The sequence below is a fragment of the Ceratotherium simum genome, chromosome 4 (assembly GCF_057802395.1).
Source record: "Ceratotherium simum simum isolate JZ-2026a chromosome 4, ASM5780239v1, whole genome shotgun sequence".
Taxonomy (NCBI): Eukaryota; Metazoa; Chordata; class Mammalia; order Perissodactyla; family Rhinocerotidae; genus Ceratotherium; species Ceratotherium simum.
The window spans coordinates 92,149,919-92,166,298 of NC_141903.1; the positions used below are offsets into that span (position 1 = coordinate 92,149,919).

The 16,380-nt window shown below is 36.2% G+C and overlaps 1 protein-coding gene across 5 annotated transcripts in view; it reads right to left on the reverse strand.

Annotated features, from left to right (window-relative positions):
• Window positions 1–16,380, reverse strand: part of TNPO1 (transportin 1) — a 92,115-nt gene that overhangs the window by 38,196 nt on the left and 37,539 nt on the right. For all 5 annotated transcript variants that reach the window (XM_087430206.1, XM_087430203.1, XM_087430204.1 and 2 more), the window contains 5 exons: window positions 15,345–15,420; window positions 11,230–11,379; window positions 7,933–8,039; window positions 5,866–5,999; window positions 1,028–1,109 (listed from right to left, as the gene is read on the reverse strand). In XM_087430206.1, the coding sequence (XP_087286332.1) occupies window positions 1,028–1,109; window positions 5,866–5,999; window positions 7,933–8,039; window positions 11,230–11,379; window positions 15,345–15,420 (549 nt within the window). The remainder of the gene's footprint in view (window positions 1–1,027; window positions 1,110–5,865; window positions 6,000–7,932; window positions 8,040–11,229; window positions 11,380–15,344; window positions 15,421–16,380) is intronic.

Below are 16,380 nucleotides of genomic sequence, written 5' to 3' on the forward strand. Positions count from 1 at the left end.
GACAGCTAATACTATCTGCCTACTAACCTCCATACCAAATACACTGAGGGCACCCTGAGGCATAAAATTTATGTACCCATCCCTAGCACCACGCACACTGCCTGATTTATAGTAGGTACTCAGTAACACCACTTAAGATACATGTTTTGGTTTCAACTTTTAAATAGGCTACAGGATCCTAATGGCTATTACTTGTAGTCTACTGGTAAAGGATGCTCAAAAAGGAACCTGTCAATTTAAGTGATAAAAAAAAAAATGACATTTTTTCCCCACTTTCTTATATTTCCCAACAGAAATACCAGCAGTACGGCCTCTGAAGGATTTTTTTTTTAAGGACAGCTGAAAAGGAATGGACTATTTAATTAAATTTCATTTGATGAATATAAAAGCAAAGTTCTTAAGGAACTTTAACAATCTTTTCACAATTGCTGTTATCAAGCAGAAGTTCTGAAAAGAAATTCTATTGCTTAGGGTTCATGGCCAGAAAATTATGCTCTTGCTGTCTTTCTGCTTTTATCAAGTTAAAAGTGCCTTTAGAAACTGCTTGCTGAGATACAAGAGTCGATGTTCTCCCTGACACCTCTAATTTTACAGTGGAAACCAATGGAAAAATTAGAAGTACTGTCCTTTCAGCCTGTGCCTTCAGGTTCTTTATCAGGTTAAGCTGATTCAACCTTACCAATGTTTCATGTCTCAAATATTGCAAATGAACTGGGAGATTTAATTTCCATATGCAATTTCAACAACATATTAGAGCGGAAATTTTTATACTCAAGATATTAAACACACCCCCCCCATAATCAATGTTTGTATCATGATACAAACAGAAAAATCAGTAACAGAGGAAAAGTGTTTTTATCTCCAGTTAACAAAAATTGCAGTCAATACTGTATCCAATTTTATACTATCAAATAATTTAAATATTGACAGTTTATAATTACAAATTATTCTAGTTATAACATAAAACTACATGCAATTAACATTTTCTAACTTTCTCCAAAACAAAGAGCGGGATGACAAATCTCACCTCAATAAAAGAATCAATGTGCAACATCAGAGCTTGAGTCCTACTGATGATGAACTGATTGACACACGCCACAGCGTGAGACCTAGAAACAAAATGTAAAATTTAACATACAGTCATTGCAGCTTTCTTCTATTTATAAAAGAGTGGCAAGAACTTAAACATTTCTCCATAAAAATATTATGGTGTATGTATAGCCATATATATATACACACACACCATCACATATAAACACACACACATACCCTAAAAAGAATGAGTCAGATTTCTGTGTGTATTAACACAAAAAATGTGAATGATATATTAAGTGAAAAATACAGGTTGCAGGGCAACATGTTAGTGCTTCTGTGAAGTGAAAAGTGTCTGAAAGGACACGTGCACATTTTAATAGCGGATACCTCTGAAGAGTGGGAGGTTCACAGGGGCATATGGGAATTTATTTTATAAATACGGATTTAAAAATAATGGGTATGCATTCCTTTGAAACTAAAAATGGGAAACAGTCTATAGTCCACATGTTCTGACATACCCAATTCAATCCCACAGCAATTCTTAATGGCACTCCCTTTAAAAATATACCCATGATCCAATCCTTCTTACTACCTCCACATCCTCCTAAGCCCCAACCGTGATCTCCCACCAGGGTTACCCTAACAGGTTCTAACCAGTTTCCCCACTTCCACTGTGCCAAACCTCACTACAACCTGTTTGACACACGTAAGACCACATTGCATCCTTCTTCAGATTGCTCCAATAAAACAATCTACTTTTTCTACAAAAGCTCAAATGGTAAATATTTTAAGCTTTGTGGGCCACATAATAAGATCTCTATGGTAGCCTCATTCCCTCCCCCACTTACATACAACCTAGTAAAATATAAAATCCATCTTAGCTCATAGGGCATGGCTGGATCTTGCCCCATGGGTCACAGTGTGCTGACTACTGGCCTAGACATTCCTCTATAATGTGGCTACTCCCTACCCCCCTTCACTTCCAACTATGTTACACAGTTTTTTCTTCTGTCACTCTAATAACAGGCTTGTTCCTAACTCCAAGGACTTTGTACCTGCTGTTCCCTATCTTAAATGTTCTTTGCTTTGATCTTTCAAAGACCTGCTACTTTACAGTAGTCTCCCCTTATCCAAGGCAGACATATTCCAAGACCCCCAGCAGATGCATGAAACCGCAGATGGTACTGAACCCTATATATACTTGTTTTTTCCTATACATACAGACCTATGATAAAGTTTAATGTATAAATTAGGACAGTAAGAGATTAACAATAATAATAAAATAGAACAATTATAACAATATAGTGCAATAAAAGTTACCATAGATCTTAGAAACCTCAGCATACGATTTTTTTTCTTTCCTTATTAAATCCAGAATTTTCACCTTTTCACTTAAAGGAAGCACTTGTCGGCTTCTCTTTGGCATATCTGAGTTGCCAGCATTACTACTCTTGTGCTCTGGGGCCGTTATTAATTAAAATAAGGGTTCCTTAACACAAGCCCTGCGATACCTTGACAGTTGATCTGGTAACTGAGATGGCTGCTAAGTGACTGACAGGTGGGTGGTGGCATATATAGTGTGGATCTGGACAAAGGGATGAGTCACGTCCTGGGCGGGAAGCGGCGAGATTTCATCACACTGCTCAGAATGGAGGGCAATTTAAAATCTATGAATTGTTTATTTCTGGAATTTCCCACGTAATATTTTTGGACTGCAGATGACTGCAGGTAACTGAAACCAGGGAAAATGAAACTGCAGGCACAGAAGGGTTGTTTAGGGTCTCTGCAGAAATGCTACCTTTAGAGAGAATCTCCTATAAAAATATCTCTGGTCACTGTCTAACTCCTTATTCTCATTATTTTTCCACAGTATTTATTATTAAATTATGTTATTTATTTACTATTATCTGTCCTATCTGCCTCCTCTTCTGATAACCCAAAAAAATAAGAACAGAAAAAAGGCACCACCATGCACAGCCAATAAACATATGACAAGACGCTCAACATGATTAATGATAGAGAAGTAAACCATCAAGACCATAAGGAAATACCATTTTATATCAATTTGATGGGAAAAAGTTAAAATGTGTGACAGTACTCAATGCTGCATATGTGTACCCAGAGAATCTTCTGCTTTGTTAATAAAGAGTATAAACTGATGCATCCAAATTGGAAAACAGTTTGATGTTATTTCTTTGAGTTATTCATTCATGTGCTTTGTGTCCCAGACATTCCTTCCCAAGATTTTTATGTCTTCCTAAGAGAAACTCGTACAAACAGACAAGAAAAGACGAGCATACAAATGTTTGCAGCACCACTACTTGCAACAGCAAAAACCAAAGGCGGGGAGCAAGGGGTGAGTACAGGACTAAACTGCGTAACTGTCATGCAAAGGAATAGTACACAGTAGTCAAAACAAATGACCTATAGTGACACAATAATATGGATGAATCTTAGCAACGTAATATTAAATTTAAAAAGTCACCCAAGATTAAATTCAGTATAGTACTTTTTATGAAGTTAAAAATAAAGATATATATACATTTTGCATATATATGCAAGGAAATTATTTTAAAAAAACGCAAAGTAGGGATAAAGTTGGGATTAGGTATATGTTGTTCTCAAGGTCTTAGCTTTTGTTTTGGATGGTGGATTTCAGTGATTATTAAAAATAACTAATAAATAACTCAAGGCTAAATGGAAGTGGACCACGATGAGAATGTGTCACGAGCTAAGAATCAGAACCCAATTTTGTGCACCTCCAGTACGGTTAAGAAAATAAAATGGTTCTGGTTTTTAAATTGCTTAGTCATGTGATGGATAAAACTATATTCCCAAGACCATAAGTTATTTTGAGAGAGAAAACCACTTTTTTTTTTGCTGAGGAAGATTCGCCCTAAGCTAACATCCGCTGCCAATCTTCCTCTTTTTGTATGTGAGCCACCACAGCACCATCACTGACAGACGAGTGGCGTAGGTCCGTGCCCGGGAACCCAACCTGGACTGGCAAAGCGGAGGGTGCTGAACTTAACCACTAGGCCACCGGCGCTGGCCCGAAAAACACTTTTAGGAGTACATAGTAAATACCAGTTAAACTGTGTTGTTAAGGTGTTAAAAATAATAATGTAGGATAAACCATATAAAGATGGAAGATGTTTTAGTACATAGCAGATACACTCATTTACCCAAATATCCATTAAAATGAAGAATAATTTTAACGGGATGTACAACAGACTCTCAAATGGGCAGTAATGAACGTTCACTGAATGGAAACATTTCTGTATTGCTGAACTCTATTTAGTTAAGTTTTAAACAAATGACCAACTACAAAAATGTATAAAAATTACAAAAGAAATTTTTATATCCAGCAATGGTATACCAACTACCAGAAATATGTTTTTTGGATTTTTCTGTTCTTCTTTTCACGGCTGAGAATTAGTTACAAGAAAGTGAATTTCCTAGAAGTAAAGAAAACTATGCAAATCACACTTTCTCTCATCAGCTTAGTGGAAATGTTAAAAGGGGGAGACTTCCTAGGGATCATGAACTCCTCTATCTAGTTAACTATGCCAGGAAGAGTAACATTTTATTTTGAAAATGTTGTTATTTATTTGCATGACACTACACAAATAAGCATCTATTAATTTTCCATTCTGAGTACAACACTGTATTAAGTACCACTTAAGATGAAAAATAACTAAAATTAAATCTAGGTAAAGAATAAGAACTAAATAGAGAATTTAAGCAAGAAAAAGATACCCAATTCCCTCTGGTCCCATTTTCGGATACCATCATCCTCTGGAATACAGGTTGGAATCCTGAAGTATGCCCCAACGGGCTCTGAACTAAGAGTCACGGCCGATGCACCCAAGTTCATGCAGTTGGATATCCCTGAGTAACCACCTCTAGGAACTGCATAACTTCTACTTCAAATAGTAACATGATGTTTGATTATTCTACATACAAGCATGAGGCACTGAAAACTGGAAACAACAAGAATCAAAGCAACTGACAATCTGAAGAAAGAGCAACAGCTTCCATAGAAACAACGAACAAAGGTCAAGTTAGAAAAAATTACGTAATTGGAGAAGATAAACAAAAAGAGTACCACAGCCTGGGGAAGTTTTGGTGAAGTTACAGTCTCGTCCTCTTTAAGAGTGTGATAAAGGCCTCAGGACAACCACAGCTTGATAGGACAACTAATGACGATAAACTTAATCAAAGGCCAATTTAGTACTCTAAATAGAATGGTACTTCAACAACTACATGCCAGGCACTGTTCAAGGAATATAGAGCAAAACAAAGCAGACCAGGTTAACCTCAGGACCAGCCAACTAGGCCCACTATGTGATTCCAGAGTGTACTCAAAATCCTTCTACCTTCATGCTTAAAATGTTATAATTAGACATAAAACTCTTAAGCTAAAATTACTTAATAATTTAGATGTCATATTGGAGGAATTTTTATTACACAGCTGCAAATGAAGGTACTTGTATTTGGCAATATCCATAAATTAAAACAAAAACAAAAAACAACCCCTAAACACAATGAATTTTAGCCTTACACAAAGGAGCTTAAAAGCATGACTGTTACCCATTACAAATGTAATTAACCATGCAGAAGGTAGAGAACTATCATATTCAACAAAAATTTCATCAAACATGTCACGGGTTTTGTTATTAAAGAACAAAGTTTTAATTATCAAAGTCACCTTTGTTGAACATCCAGTATCTTCTGCTAACCACAAAAATGGTCAGGTAATATAAAATAAGAAGTGGTCAAGCTTATATCAGAATTTATAAATTAATTTAATATTGGCTATATACATACCTTATTTTCGGACTACTGTGCTTAAAGAACTGTAAAAATTTGGGAATCATGATGTTGAGAGGACGATCTAAAACATCACTATCTAAAATCTCAGCAGAATCTTCACATATCTTCTGAAGGGCGCCAAACGCTCCCTGTAAAAGATAGCTAAATTATTATAATTAAAAATGAAGTCATTTTAAAAGCCAATTGAGGAATATTGACTAATTTGTATGTATTAATATTCTCAGCCCACATAAAATTCTGCCTCATAAAATCTATAAATTTAATCAATTTTAAGATAGAAATTATTGGTACAGATTGTAATAAATATTACCTAGTTCAAAAACCTAACTTCTCCTGAAATATTTTTGCCAATTTTAAGTCAACACTAATTCTTCTCTTATTAAATACTAGTTTGTTAAAACTGAATATAAAACTCTACCTTTACTTATAAGTGTATTTAACCAAAAAGAGGTCTTGATATCATTAAAAAATTACTTATATCTAAACCATTCATTGGGTAACAGTGACAAAATCTGTTAAAAGAGCAGGCAATTCAAATTGGCAACTATTTCCCTATAACCATTTTTACACCAAAGGGGCCAATCTAGAGCTCTTGTACATAATACGTAACCTACTCTTAACCACCCACTTTACTGCTCATAATCCCAACAGCAGCCCCCTGGTGCTTACTCTCTACAGCACAGTTAATTTAACAACACTGTCTCTCTAAAATATGACTGATGTAGTAGCTCCACAATTTCACGATTACTGCAGTTTAAATTTTCTATTCTTGGAATGTGCTTGCTTAAATTTTTTTTTTTTTGTGAGGAAGATCAGCCCTGAGCTAACATCCGCCAATCCTCCTCTTTTTGCTGAGGAAGACAGGCCCTGGGCTAACATCCATGCCCATCTTCCTCCACTTTACATGGGACGCCGCCACAGCATGGATTGACAAGTGGTGCGTCGGTGCACGCCCGGGATCCGAACCAGCGAACCCTGGGCTGGCAGCGGAGCGCACGCACCCAACCGCTTGCGCCACGGGGGCGGCCCCCCAAAAATTTTGATCTCCTTTTATGTTATTACCATGATACCAAAGCACTATTTAAATTTTAATCAACTGTTACTTGATGGCTAAATATTATTATCTTAGTTTTTCTGTAATCTTCTCAATGTATTTCCAAGGCATTATTTGGAGAATGTATATATGAGGATGCAAGATTGTTTTTTTTCTTCTTGGGAGGAAGAAGAGGGACTTAGAGACTGCATTGCTAACTCACCTCTCCCTAGTCCCCCCTCCACCCCCAAGTCAGATCCGGCAACAACCTGCCAAGTCCAAAGACCACCCAACTCCTTTTTGTTAGGTTATGCCTGTGCCTGGCCTGCCGCCACGCCTTGCTCTTTTTTGAGAGAGAGAGGAGTCAGTGCCTTGGAGAGGCAAAACACTGAAAATGGTTTCCATTTAAAACAGATTTCTACCCAAACCAGAAGCCTACTAATGAGAGAGATACTTAAAGTACTCATTAACAATGAGAAATTGTAGGAGAAGAAATCCACAGACTCCCTCTCACCTTCCCAAATGGAAAGGTGGCTACTGACTGGATCAGGGACAAATAGCAAGAGATGGTAATTAATGTATGATTAAAACCAGACTAGACATGCCTCAGACATGTCACACCATAAGACGCACAGAAACAATTTAGAGAAGCTGAAAAGTACTCATGGTTTGGTAATTCAAGTCTATCTTCAAAAAATACCACATCAACTGATTAAGCTCTGTTTATTACATATATACACACCCAAAAATTGTTTTAAAATACAAAAAACAGAAGTTATTTCTTTATAGAAAATACAGTAAAGAGGTTTCACAATTTAACATTCTTTATAGAAAACAGATAAATGATCGTTAATGTAAAACAAAAAGGTAACTTTAGGCTTCTGAGTTTTGAAGTGGTATGTTTCAGAGGAAGTATTTTTTCCAAAGGTTACTAGTATACAATGTATACTACAAAATAAAATACAAAATACAAAATACAAAATAAAGTACAAAAATAAAAAACTTATATATGAAGCAAATATCCTTACTTCACATGTGTTGTAATCTTCAGAATCCAATAGGCTACAGAGTTTTGGTAAGAGGTCAGGCCAATTCTGCAATTCTCCCTTGGAGGCTATGGTTGTAATCAAAATACCTTGAAAGAAAACACACACCTTTAAGAAATCTGACCACATTATGCTAGATACTGCCATGTCAACAATCGCATGGGGAACGCAAGTGCATGCTTGTGTGGGAGCACACACACACATTTAAATGTCCCAGATCAGCCTAAGACTTCTAAACCATGTAGACAAGAACATTCACCAAGGACCCTCAGATCACCACAGCATAAATCAGATCTGCTTCTAATCTTGTTTTCCAACACTTCACCCTCTTTTGTATTTTTTTTTTGGTAAGGAAGATTAACCTTGAGCTAACATCTGTGCCAATCTTCCTCTATTTCGCATGTGGGTCGCCGCCACAGCATGGCTGACAAGTGGTGTAGGTCAGCGCCCAGGATCGGAACCCAGGCCACTGAAGCGAAGCGCGCTAACCCAACCACTTCACCACGGGGCAGGCCCCCCTCTTTGTATTTTTAACAAGTATCTACACAAAAGACTGCAACTTGCTCTTCTCTAACAATACCAAGAATAGTTCCTCTAATTAAAATTACTCCTATTTTATACAAATTATATACAAGAATACAAGGAAAAAAACCCAAAATGTTGGCAGCACTGATCACTGGGTGATAAATATGCATGTTAGGTTCAAATAAAAATACATCAAGAAGCTAAGAACAGCTCCCCGACTTAACCTAAGATCAAAGCCATGGACCATGGCAGGGAGAGAGAGAGCAGACAAGCCATCAATTGAGAACAATCCTACAAGGTCACTCTGCAACAATTCCCCTCGTGTGGACATGCCACACACTCCAACAGTTCCCGCTTACTGGATCAAGGATGCATCACTGGCAAGGGTGATCTTGGATTTGGAGGCGGAGTGGCATGTGCTGACTGATCATGTCACTTGGACTGACTGAATTATTCCAACTGTGTTGTGCAGTTTAGTTTTGACAGTTAATGCATTATGCAAATACATAAATATGTAACAGAAAAAACTTGTGTGTTAATACAAACACAATAATAACAGAAAAGTTTTGTGTTAATACCTTTCTTTGCCTTAGTAAATTTAATATTAGTTACATAATGTTATATGCTTGGTGATTACAGATCTTTCAGTATCATAATTAAGTGTATAAACTCTGACAGTAGGCAAATTAAATGTATTCCAAGCTTCAAAATATCAATCTGTGAAAACAAAACAAAAACAAAAACAGTGCTCTCTTCAAGGTTATGTTGAAAATTCAGTGAGATATGCACACCAAATGCCTGGCATATAGTAAATATTCAATAATTATCACTGAACAGCAAATTCCACTGTTTGTATATATAAATCCTCTTTGAATTTTCCACCGTTAGTGTTGAGAAGGTTGCTCCTAATGGTAAAGAGCTAAAAAAACGTCAAGAGTAAAGCTGCTGGCCAGGACTTACTCTCCGCCAAAACAATTAAACTATATGGTGAAGGTCAATGTATTGATACAACCCTGTTAGAATACAGTGACCTTCTCGTAAGATCAGACGGCAGCAAGACTAACAGCAGATCTGTTCCTTCTTGCCAACTACTCTTTCCTGAAGTTAAAACAGAAAAGAATTGAGGGAGAAAGGAAGCTCTGCATCTGCCTAAAGGAAACCAACAGTGTCTTAAAACAAGCAATAACAAAAACTAAACACAAGCTGCAGCCTGGTACCAAGAGACCCCTGACAGTCAATACTTCTGTCAGAAGGACATTAAAGAATGTTCACACTGGCAAATTCAAGTTTATCTGGCCCCACAAAACTCATCCACTCCCGAAAAATCTTCTAATGCCTAGCAGAGTTGCAAAAAGTGGAAAGTTGTAATCCTCAGCGTACACAACAAAGATGGGAGTGAAAACTGGTGTGCTCGGCAATACCTACTAAAATTTTAAATGTTCAAACACATTTTGACCCAGTAATGCCACTTCTATGTATTAACTCTACAGAAACTTTCCCACAAGTGTATAAACACACATAAAAAGAATGTTCACTGAAATAATAAAATTACAAATCAACCATATATTCTTTAACAGGAGAAACCATTTTACATTCATCTCATGGATTACCACACAATCACTAAAGTGTGGTCCTTCCAAGTATACTTCCTTGGCAAGATTCCCAATACATACTGTTAAGATGTAAAAATCTGAACGAGGCTGGCATACACTCACCACTCTTTGTACCACTGTCAAGAGTTGGAAGAGCATTAGGAGGGCACACGAGGATCCATCAGAATGACCTTTCAGAGAAAAGGAGAGTCCCTTTTCTCAAATTACAAATGCCCTCTACCCACCCCATCTAAAATCAGTGTTAATAATGGCAGTGTTTACTACGTGAATATTTGGAGGCCAGTCACAGAGCCTCTGTTATTTAAGTAAAGAAGAACTGCGTACTTTGCAAACCCACCATGAGACAAAATATACAAAAATAATGAACTTTGAATGAAAATAATTGACTCAATATGGAGGTTCTTAACTGCCTTCCATTTAAGCAACCTGCCCGATTAACAGAAGCTTTCCTGGTCCTCGTCAAGTCGAGCTGCTTAAGCCCGGGGCATCCTGACTGCTCTCTTCGGCAGGGTCCTCTGGTGCACACCTGCCCATTTCCACCCCACCAGGTCAGGTGCATTTACCCAGCCAGTGTGCCTGCTCTCAAACCTATTTATATCAGTTACTATAACAAAGCATCTTCACTCAGTATTACATGAACTGATAGAAAGTTGTTCTTTCACTGAAAACTAAGTTGAACACTCTGAAAAGACTCAAAAATTGCTGTAATTAGGTGTAGACAAGGCAAATATTAAAAACAAGGGGGAAAACAGCAAAAATCTATGGTCCTATACTTGTTTTATAAAGAAGTTTTTCTATCCATGTAAAAGAAAGTGAAACTAGAAATGATACCCTATGTATTACATAAGGGAGACAGATAATAAGGAAAGGCAGTGCTCCTAAATTAATATCACTTGTTAATGCCCCATTTTAACCAACTTTGATTAAGCAACTACCAGTAACTCCAGTCCCACTGGATAAGAGAGCTTTTACTTTAATCGTTAACATTATTTCAAAAGCATTTACAAGTGGCAATGAAAATTTTCCCCCATCACAATTCAACATGAAATGGATGACAAAAATTCCTATGGAAGTGGTCTGTCATTTCAAAGAACAACTCAGTTACAAACAGGATAAGCAAAATCGTAATAAGGTAACTTACCTACGGTGGCTCTAATCAGAGGAGAGGAGTCACCAATATTGTTTAAACATTCACTCTTAATAAAGTCTGTTACACCATTCGGAAAGTTCTGAAAATGTGCTTTCACGTTATTCTTCAAAATGAGACCACTCAGTGATCTTGTGGGTTCATCTGTAATAAAATAACAATAGTATTGAGCTTTAAAGTAGTCTTGATTTCAAAATGTACCAAGAATAACTTAAAAATTATTTATGTTCAAAAACTGATTGCAACATTCCAATAATTTTGCTATAACCAGGAAAAAAATATCATAAATAATTATTGAAAGATTAGCCCCATGATTTATAGCTCAGGGTTTCTCAACCTTGGCATTATCGACATTTTGGGCCAGATAATTCTTTGTTGGGGGCTGTCCTCTGCACTGCAAGATATTCAGCAGGATCACTGGCCATAGATGCCAGCATCACTTCTCCAGGTTATGACAACCAAAAATGTTTCCAGATAATGTCAAATGTTGGGGTGGTGGGGGGGAGAATTGTACCTGGTTGAGAACCACTGATTTAGTTTACGAGTTAATTTAGTTTGTATATGGCCACTGTACTCAAGCTTTATTGGACCTGATATAAACATCAAATTACGTATCTGCAAGTATTAGTCACTAAAAATATCCTATTAGAAAATGAAGTGGACAGAGAACATATGGGATCACCTTCACATACAAATAACTGCCGCTCATTTATATCATGTTTTTCACTTGCCTCTGAGCTAAAAAAAAAAAAAAAAAGGGTAAAACAATTTAAAAATTTCCAGAAGTATTTTAAAAATAGAATTTACTTAAAAAAAGTTTAATCCATAGGTGGTGGTAACAAACTTTCAAGAAGCAATTTAACACTCGCAGAATATAACTGATGCTTTAGCAACTGGCATCACCAACAATACTAACAGTAGTTAACATCTTCTGAATGCTCATTAGGTACTAAGCACGCTGGGTAGTCTGCATTTAATCCTCACAACCTCAGGAGACAGGAATTGTCATCCCCACAGCACAAGTGTAGAAACCGAGGCCTTTGCGAAGTCACGTGAGGCTACAGAGTTGGGAAGCCAAACACCACCGTCAGGAGCCTGGCTCCAGGGCCTACGCTTTGACCCTACTGCACAGTACTGCCCTCCTCAGGTGGAAGACAGGAAGAACTGGAGTGTGAGAACACGCCAGGACAGCACTACTGTTTCACGTACCTTACTAAAAAATAAAATACCCCAAGCTTACTCTAGTTAGTAGCATGCTCCCAAAGTCTGGCATTGAAATCTTCAAGGGGGAAGCACACAGAGAGGCAAAAAGATAGCAAAGTTTCCTTGCACATAAACTCCGTTCAAGCCATCACAGCAACACAGCCTAAAAGCTTTTATGTCACCATCTAACTTCTTTCCCATTTCAATTACAACCCATTCCAATGAGTAACATAAAATGAAACAAAAACACTTCTAAACTCTCTTGAAAGTTTAAAAGTGTCATAAAATAAATGAAGAAATAGCCAGATATTTCACTTACTCAAGCAATAAACTGTTTGTCTTAAGTTAGCCCTTAATAATTCAGTCACCTAATTTTGTTTTACACGGCATGTGTATTTGTTTACAAATACACTGTATTGTTTTTACAACAAAGGGTTAAAAGAGGAAGAGTTTCAATAAATCACGAGGTGAAATGATTTAAAATTAAAAATATAAAATATTTTATATTAAAATATTTTAATTACAATTAAAAACATCCTCTGTCCAAAATCCATTTAAAAGAGCCACCAATTAACCATTTCCTCTTTTTAAAAAACTAAGTTTTTCCTTCAGTGGGCCTCAATTTGCTCCTCTGTAAAGTGAGGGAATTAGCTGGTTTCTCCCAGACCTAAAATTTCACTCCATGATTCACTGTAAACAAATTCACATGAGGAATGGTAAAAAGATGACTAAATAAGCATCTTCATTTTAAGATGTTACTTATGTTTCTTCTCTGATATGGATGGCCACAATGCTAATAGTTTTTTGATAGAAAACCAGATGTATAGCAAACTTGTGTCCCAAATGAGTAAACACAAGAAGAAATACCAAGTGTTATACAAATGCAAAGCTCCTACTATGTCCTTTGAGAAACCATGATTAATGAACAAAAGAAATACATTTTAGTTAGGGTGAAGAAAACCTGAATAAAATCCTTCCCAACATTCTGTGGTTTTGTAATTAAGAGGTCTTTTTCAAGGCATGTACACCCAACTCTCTTGCTGCTATTTGAATTACGCTCCTTTGCTTTTTAAAGTACTTCTGACGTATCCTTATACCCCAAGAAAGCTTTAAAAAGAAAAAAGAGCATAATATTGTAACAATCTGAATAGTTGGAATTTAGGATGAGGACACGACAGAGTAGACAGCTTGGTGAAAATAAGCTTAAAATCTTCAAGTAAAACAATTATAGTTTAGCAACATTCATTTACAAAATATTTAAGTTCTTTAAAACAACAGCAATGAGGGCGAGCCCTGGTGGCCTAGTAGTTGAGTGCAGCACGCTCCGCTTCGGCAGTTCAGGTTCACTTCCAGGGCACAGACCTACACCACTCGTCAGCCATGCTGTGGTGGCAGCTCACATACAAAATAGAGGAAGGCTGGCAACAGATGCTAGCTCAGGGCGAATCTTCCTCAGCAGAAAAAAAAAAAAAGCACTGATTTGATTACAAACTACTGCGTGGAAAAATAAAATTTCTATATTAAGAAACAATGTATCAAATATATTTATCAAACTAGGAATATTAACTGCTGAATTTAAAGACATGCTGAAGGAATTTCTAGTTTCTTAAAACCTAGATTTACCAAGTTTCAAATTATACCCCTCAATAACAAATTGAAATCCCTAAAATTAACTAGAAAATTATTTGAAAATAACCCAAAACAAATCACTACTCTGTGCATACATTGTCGAAATCTGAATAAAGACAAGATTAGTGAGATTTTACTACACATTAAGGCCATTAACCTGCTAGAGCTTGGAGCTGAAACCTTACAGATGCTCTGGTTCTCTAACGCAGGCATTTTACAGCTGAAAGAGCAAGGGAGGTGAAACGAGTGTCAGAGTCTCAGACTTATTTCCCACCTCCTCGTGCAGTGTTGTTACTAACTGCGCTATGTGCTATGAAACACGAATCACTGAACAGGGTGCAATGCTTTCATTTAGAGGCCAGTCAGTTGCTCAATAAGTACCTGAGTGCTTTTATGTGTCTGACACTGCTCCAGGAAGGGAATACTCAAATAACTCCACGAAGGACACCTCTAATGTAAGCTCCATGAGGGCAGAGATGCTTGTTGATTCTGTTCACTTTTATTGCCCCTGAGCCTGCAAACTGCCCGGTAAAGAAGTAGTGCTCAATGAATACTTGTGAAATGAATAAAGTCTAGTGGAACATATTACATGTATTAGAAACAGTCAAATGACCATGCCATTCAAAAATCAGACTAGTTTTCAGGCTTTAAATGGTCATAGAAGTAGTTCAAATTTAAAACTTGTAGAAGAATAGTTAATGGAAAAAGTTTCATGTATACTGTTAGACTCTTATAACTTTTAAAAAAGTTACAAAAGTCTATGAATAGAATGATCCTATTTTTCATTAAATTGTAAAATAGTTTATAGCCATATGAAATTGAGTAGAATTAATTAATCAACAGACTAACAGTAATTCTCTCTGGGTGATGGAATTATAAGTGATTTTTCACTTTGGTTACATGAACTTTCAACTGTTTTCTATAAACACACATATTCACTTAATTAGTAAATCCTGTATTCAATCTGTGTATTAAAAGAAGTCCATCTTTATGACATTCACATACAAGGACTGAAGTAAAACACTAAAGCAGACTTGGCAACATTCTTCTCATTCGCAAAGAATGAGGGAATATATATCAAAACACCAAATTAACAACTGAATGCTTATTAAGCATCGAAATGCTTAGAGGGGTAGTAACAAGGCTCTCTGCTCATTGCACATCTGGAAAGCAAGTGGTTATCACGAAATGAAATCTTTTGAAATGAATAATTCCCAGTATATTTTAACAGGTCTCAAAGACACTTTTAAGTAGTTACCAACACAAACCCTGCTTACCTTCAGATTTTAATTTTGTAAGAACAAAAATCAGGTAGTTGTTAAAATCTGGATATTGATTGAGTTGTTCCAGTTTCTACAACAAACAGTAGTTAAGGAAACTTCAGTGTAATCTAAGGAAGAGATTAATCATTTTTAATATAAAATCAAGAATCCTTTTTGTGATACTTTTAGCCTTGCATTTTTTTTTTTTAGTAAGAATAAAGTTATCTTATTAAAACCATCAATACACTATTCCAAGAACACACTAGTGATTGCATTAAAACCTCTTAGGTGCTTTACAGCTAAAAATATTAAACTTAGTGCTATCAATTACATGCAATACAACGTAACCCAAGTTCCACCTTCAGCATGCTCAACACAGCAAAAAAAAATTTTTTTAAACAATTTCTTTGATGTATTCAAACTTTAAAAACCCAAACCAAAAAGGTATTTAAGTATAAAACAATGACAAAAATTAAAAGCACTCCAAAGATATGAAAACAAATCTTTTAAAGAGCATTTAGGGAAATTCACTTTATAAAATGGCTTTTTAATTTAAAAAATAAAAGTGCTTTTATTACACTCATTCGCTCTTTAGAGTTCAAGAAATTAAGATAAAATGCTATTTATGCACAAGTCTATATATCAAATCTTATTAGATGATGTCAGTATTATCAAATTATTGCACTGCAATAGTTCTACAATTGTTTCCCCTCACTAAAATGGAACACTTCTAGTGACACAAACCTGCAGGTACTCCATTCTGTTGGCAGGCAACAGGGACATGATGCTCTATTATTTTTCTTCATGCTCTCTTAACCTCTAATATGCTTTTAAATAACACCCCTAAGTGTGTTTTATTAGTTAGAAATATTCAGATGTTTTTACTCAACGGGCCTAAAATTTTTAAATTAAGTCCATGATACAAACTCTAGGTACACTGTATTAGCTATTTATTACATACTAGAATGCTCTCAATGTTTAGTGGTCAGAATGTAAGTTAACTAGCAAGATACTTTCTCCAGAAAAATTTCACGGTGTAACCACCTTCTCT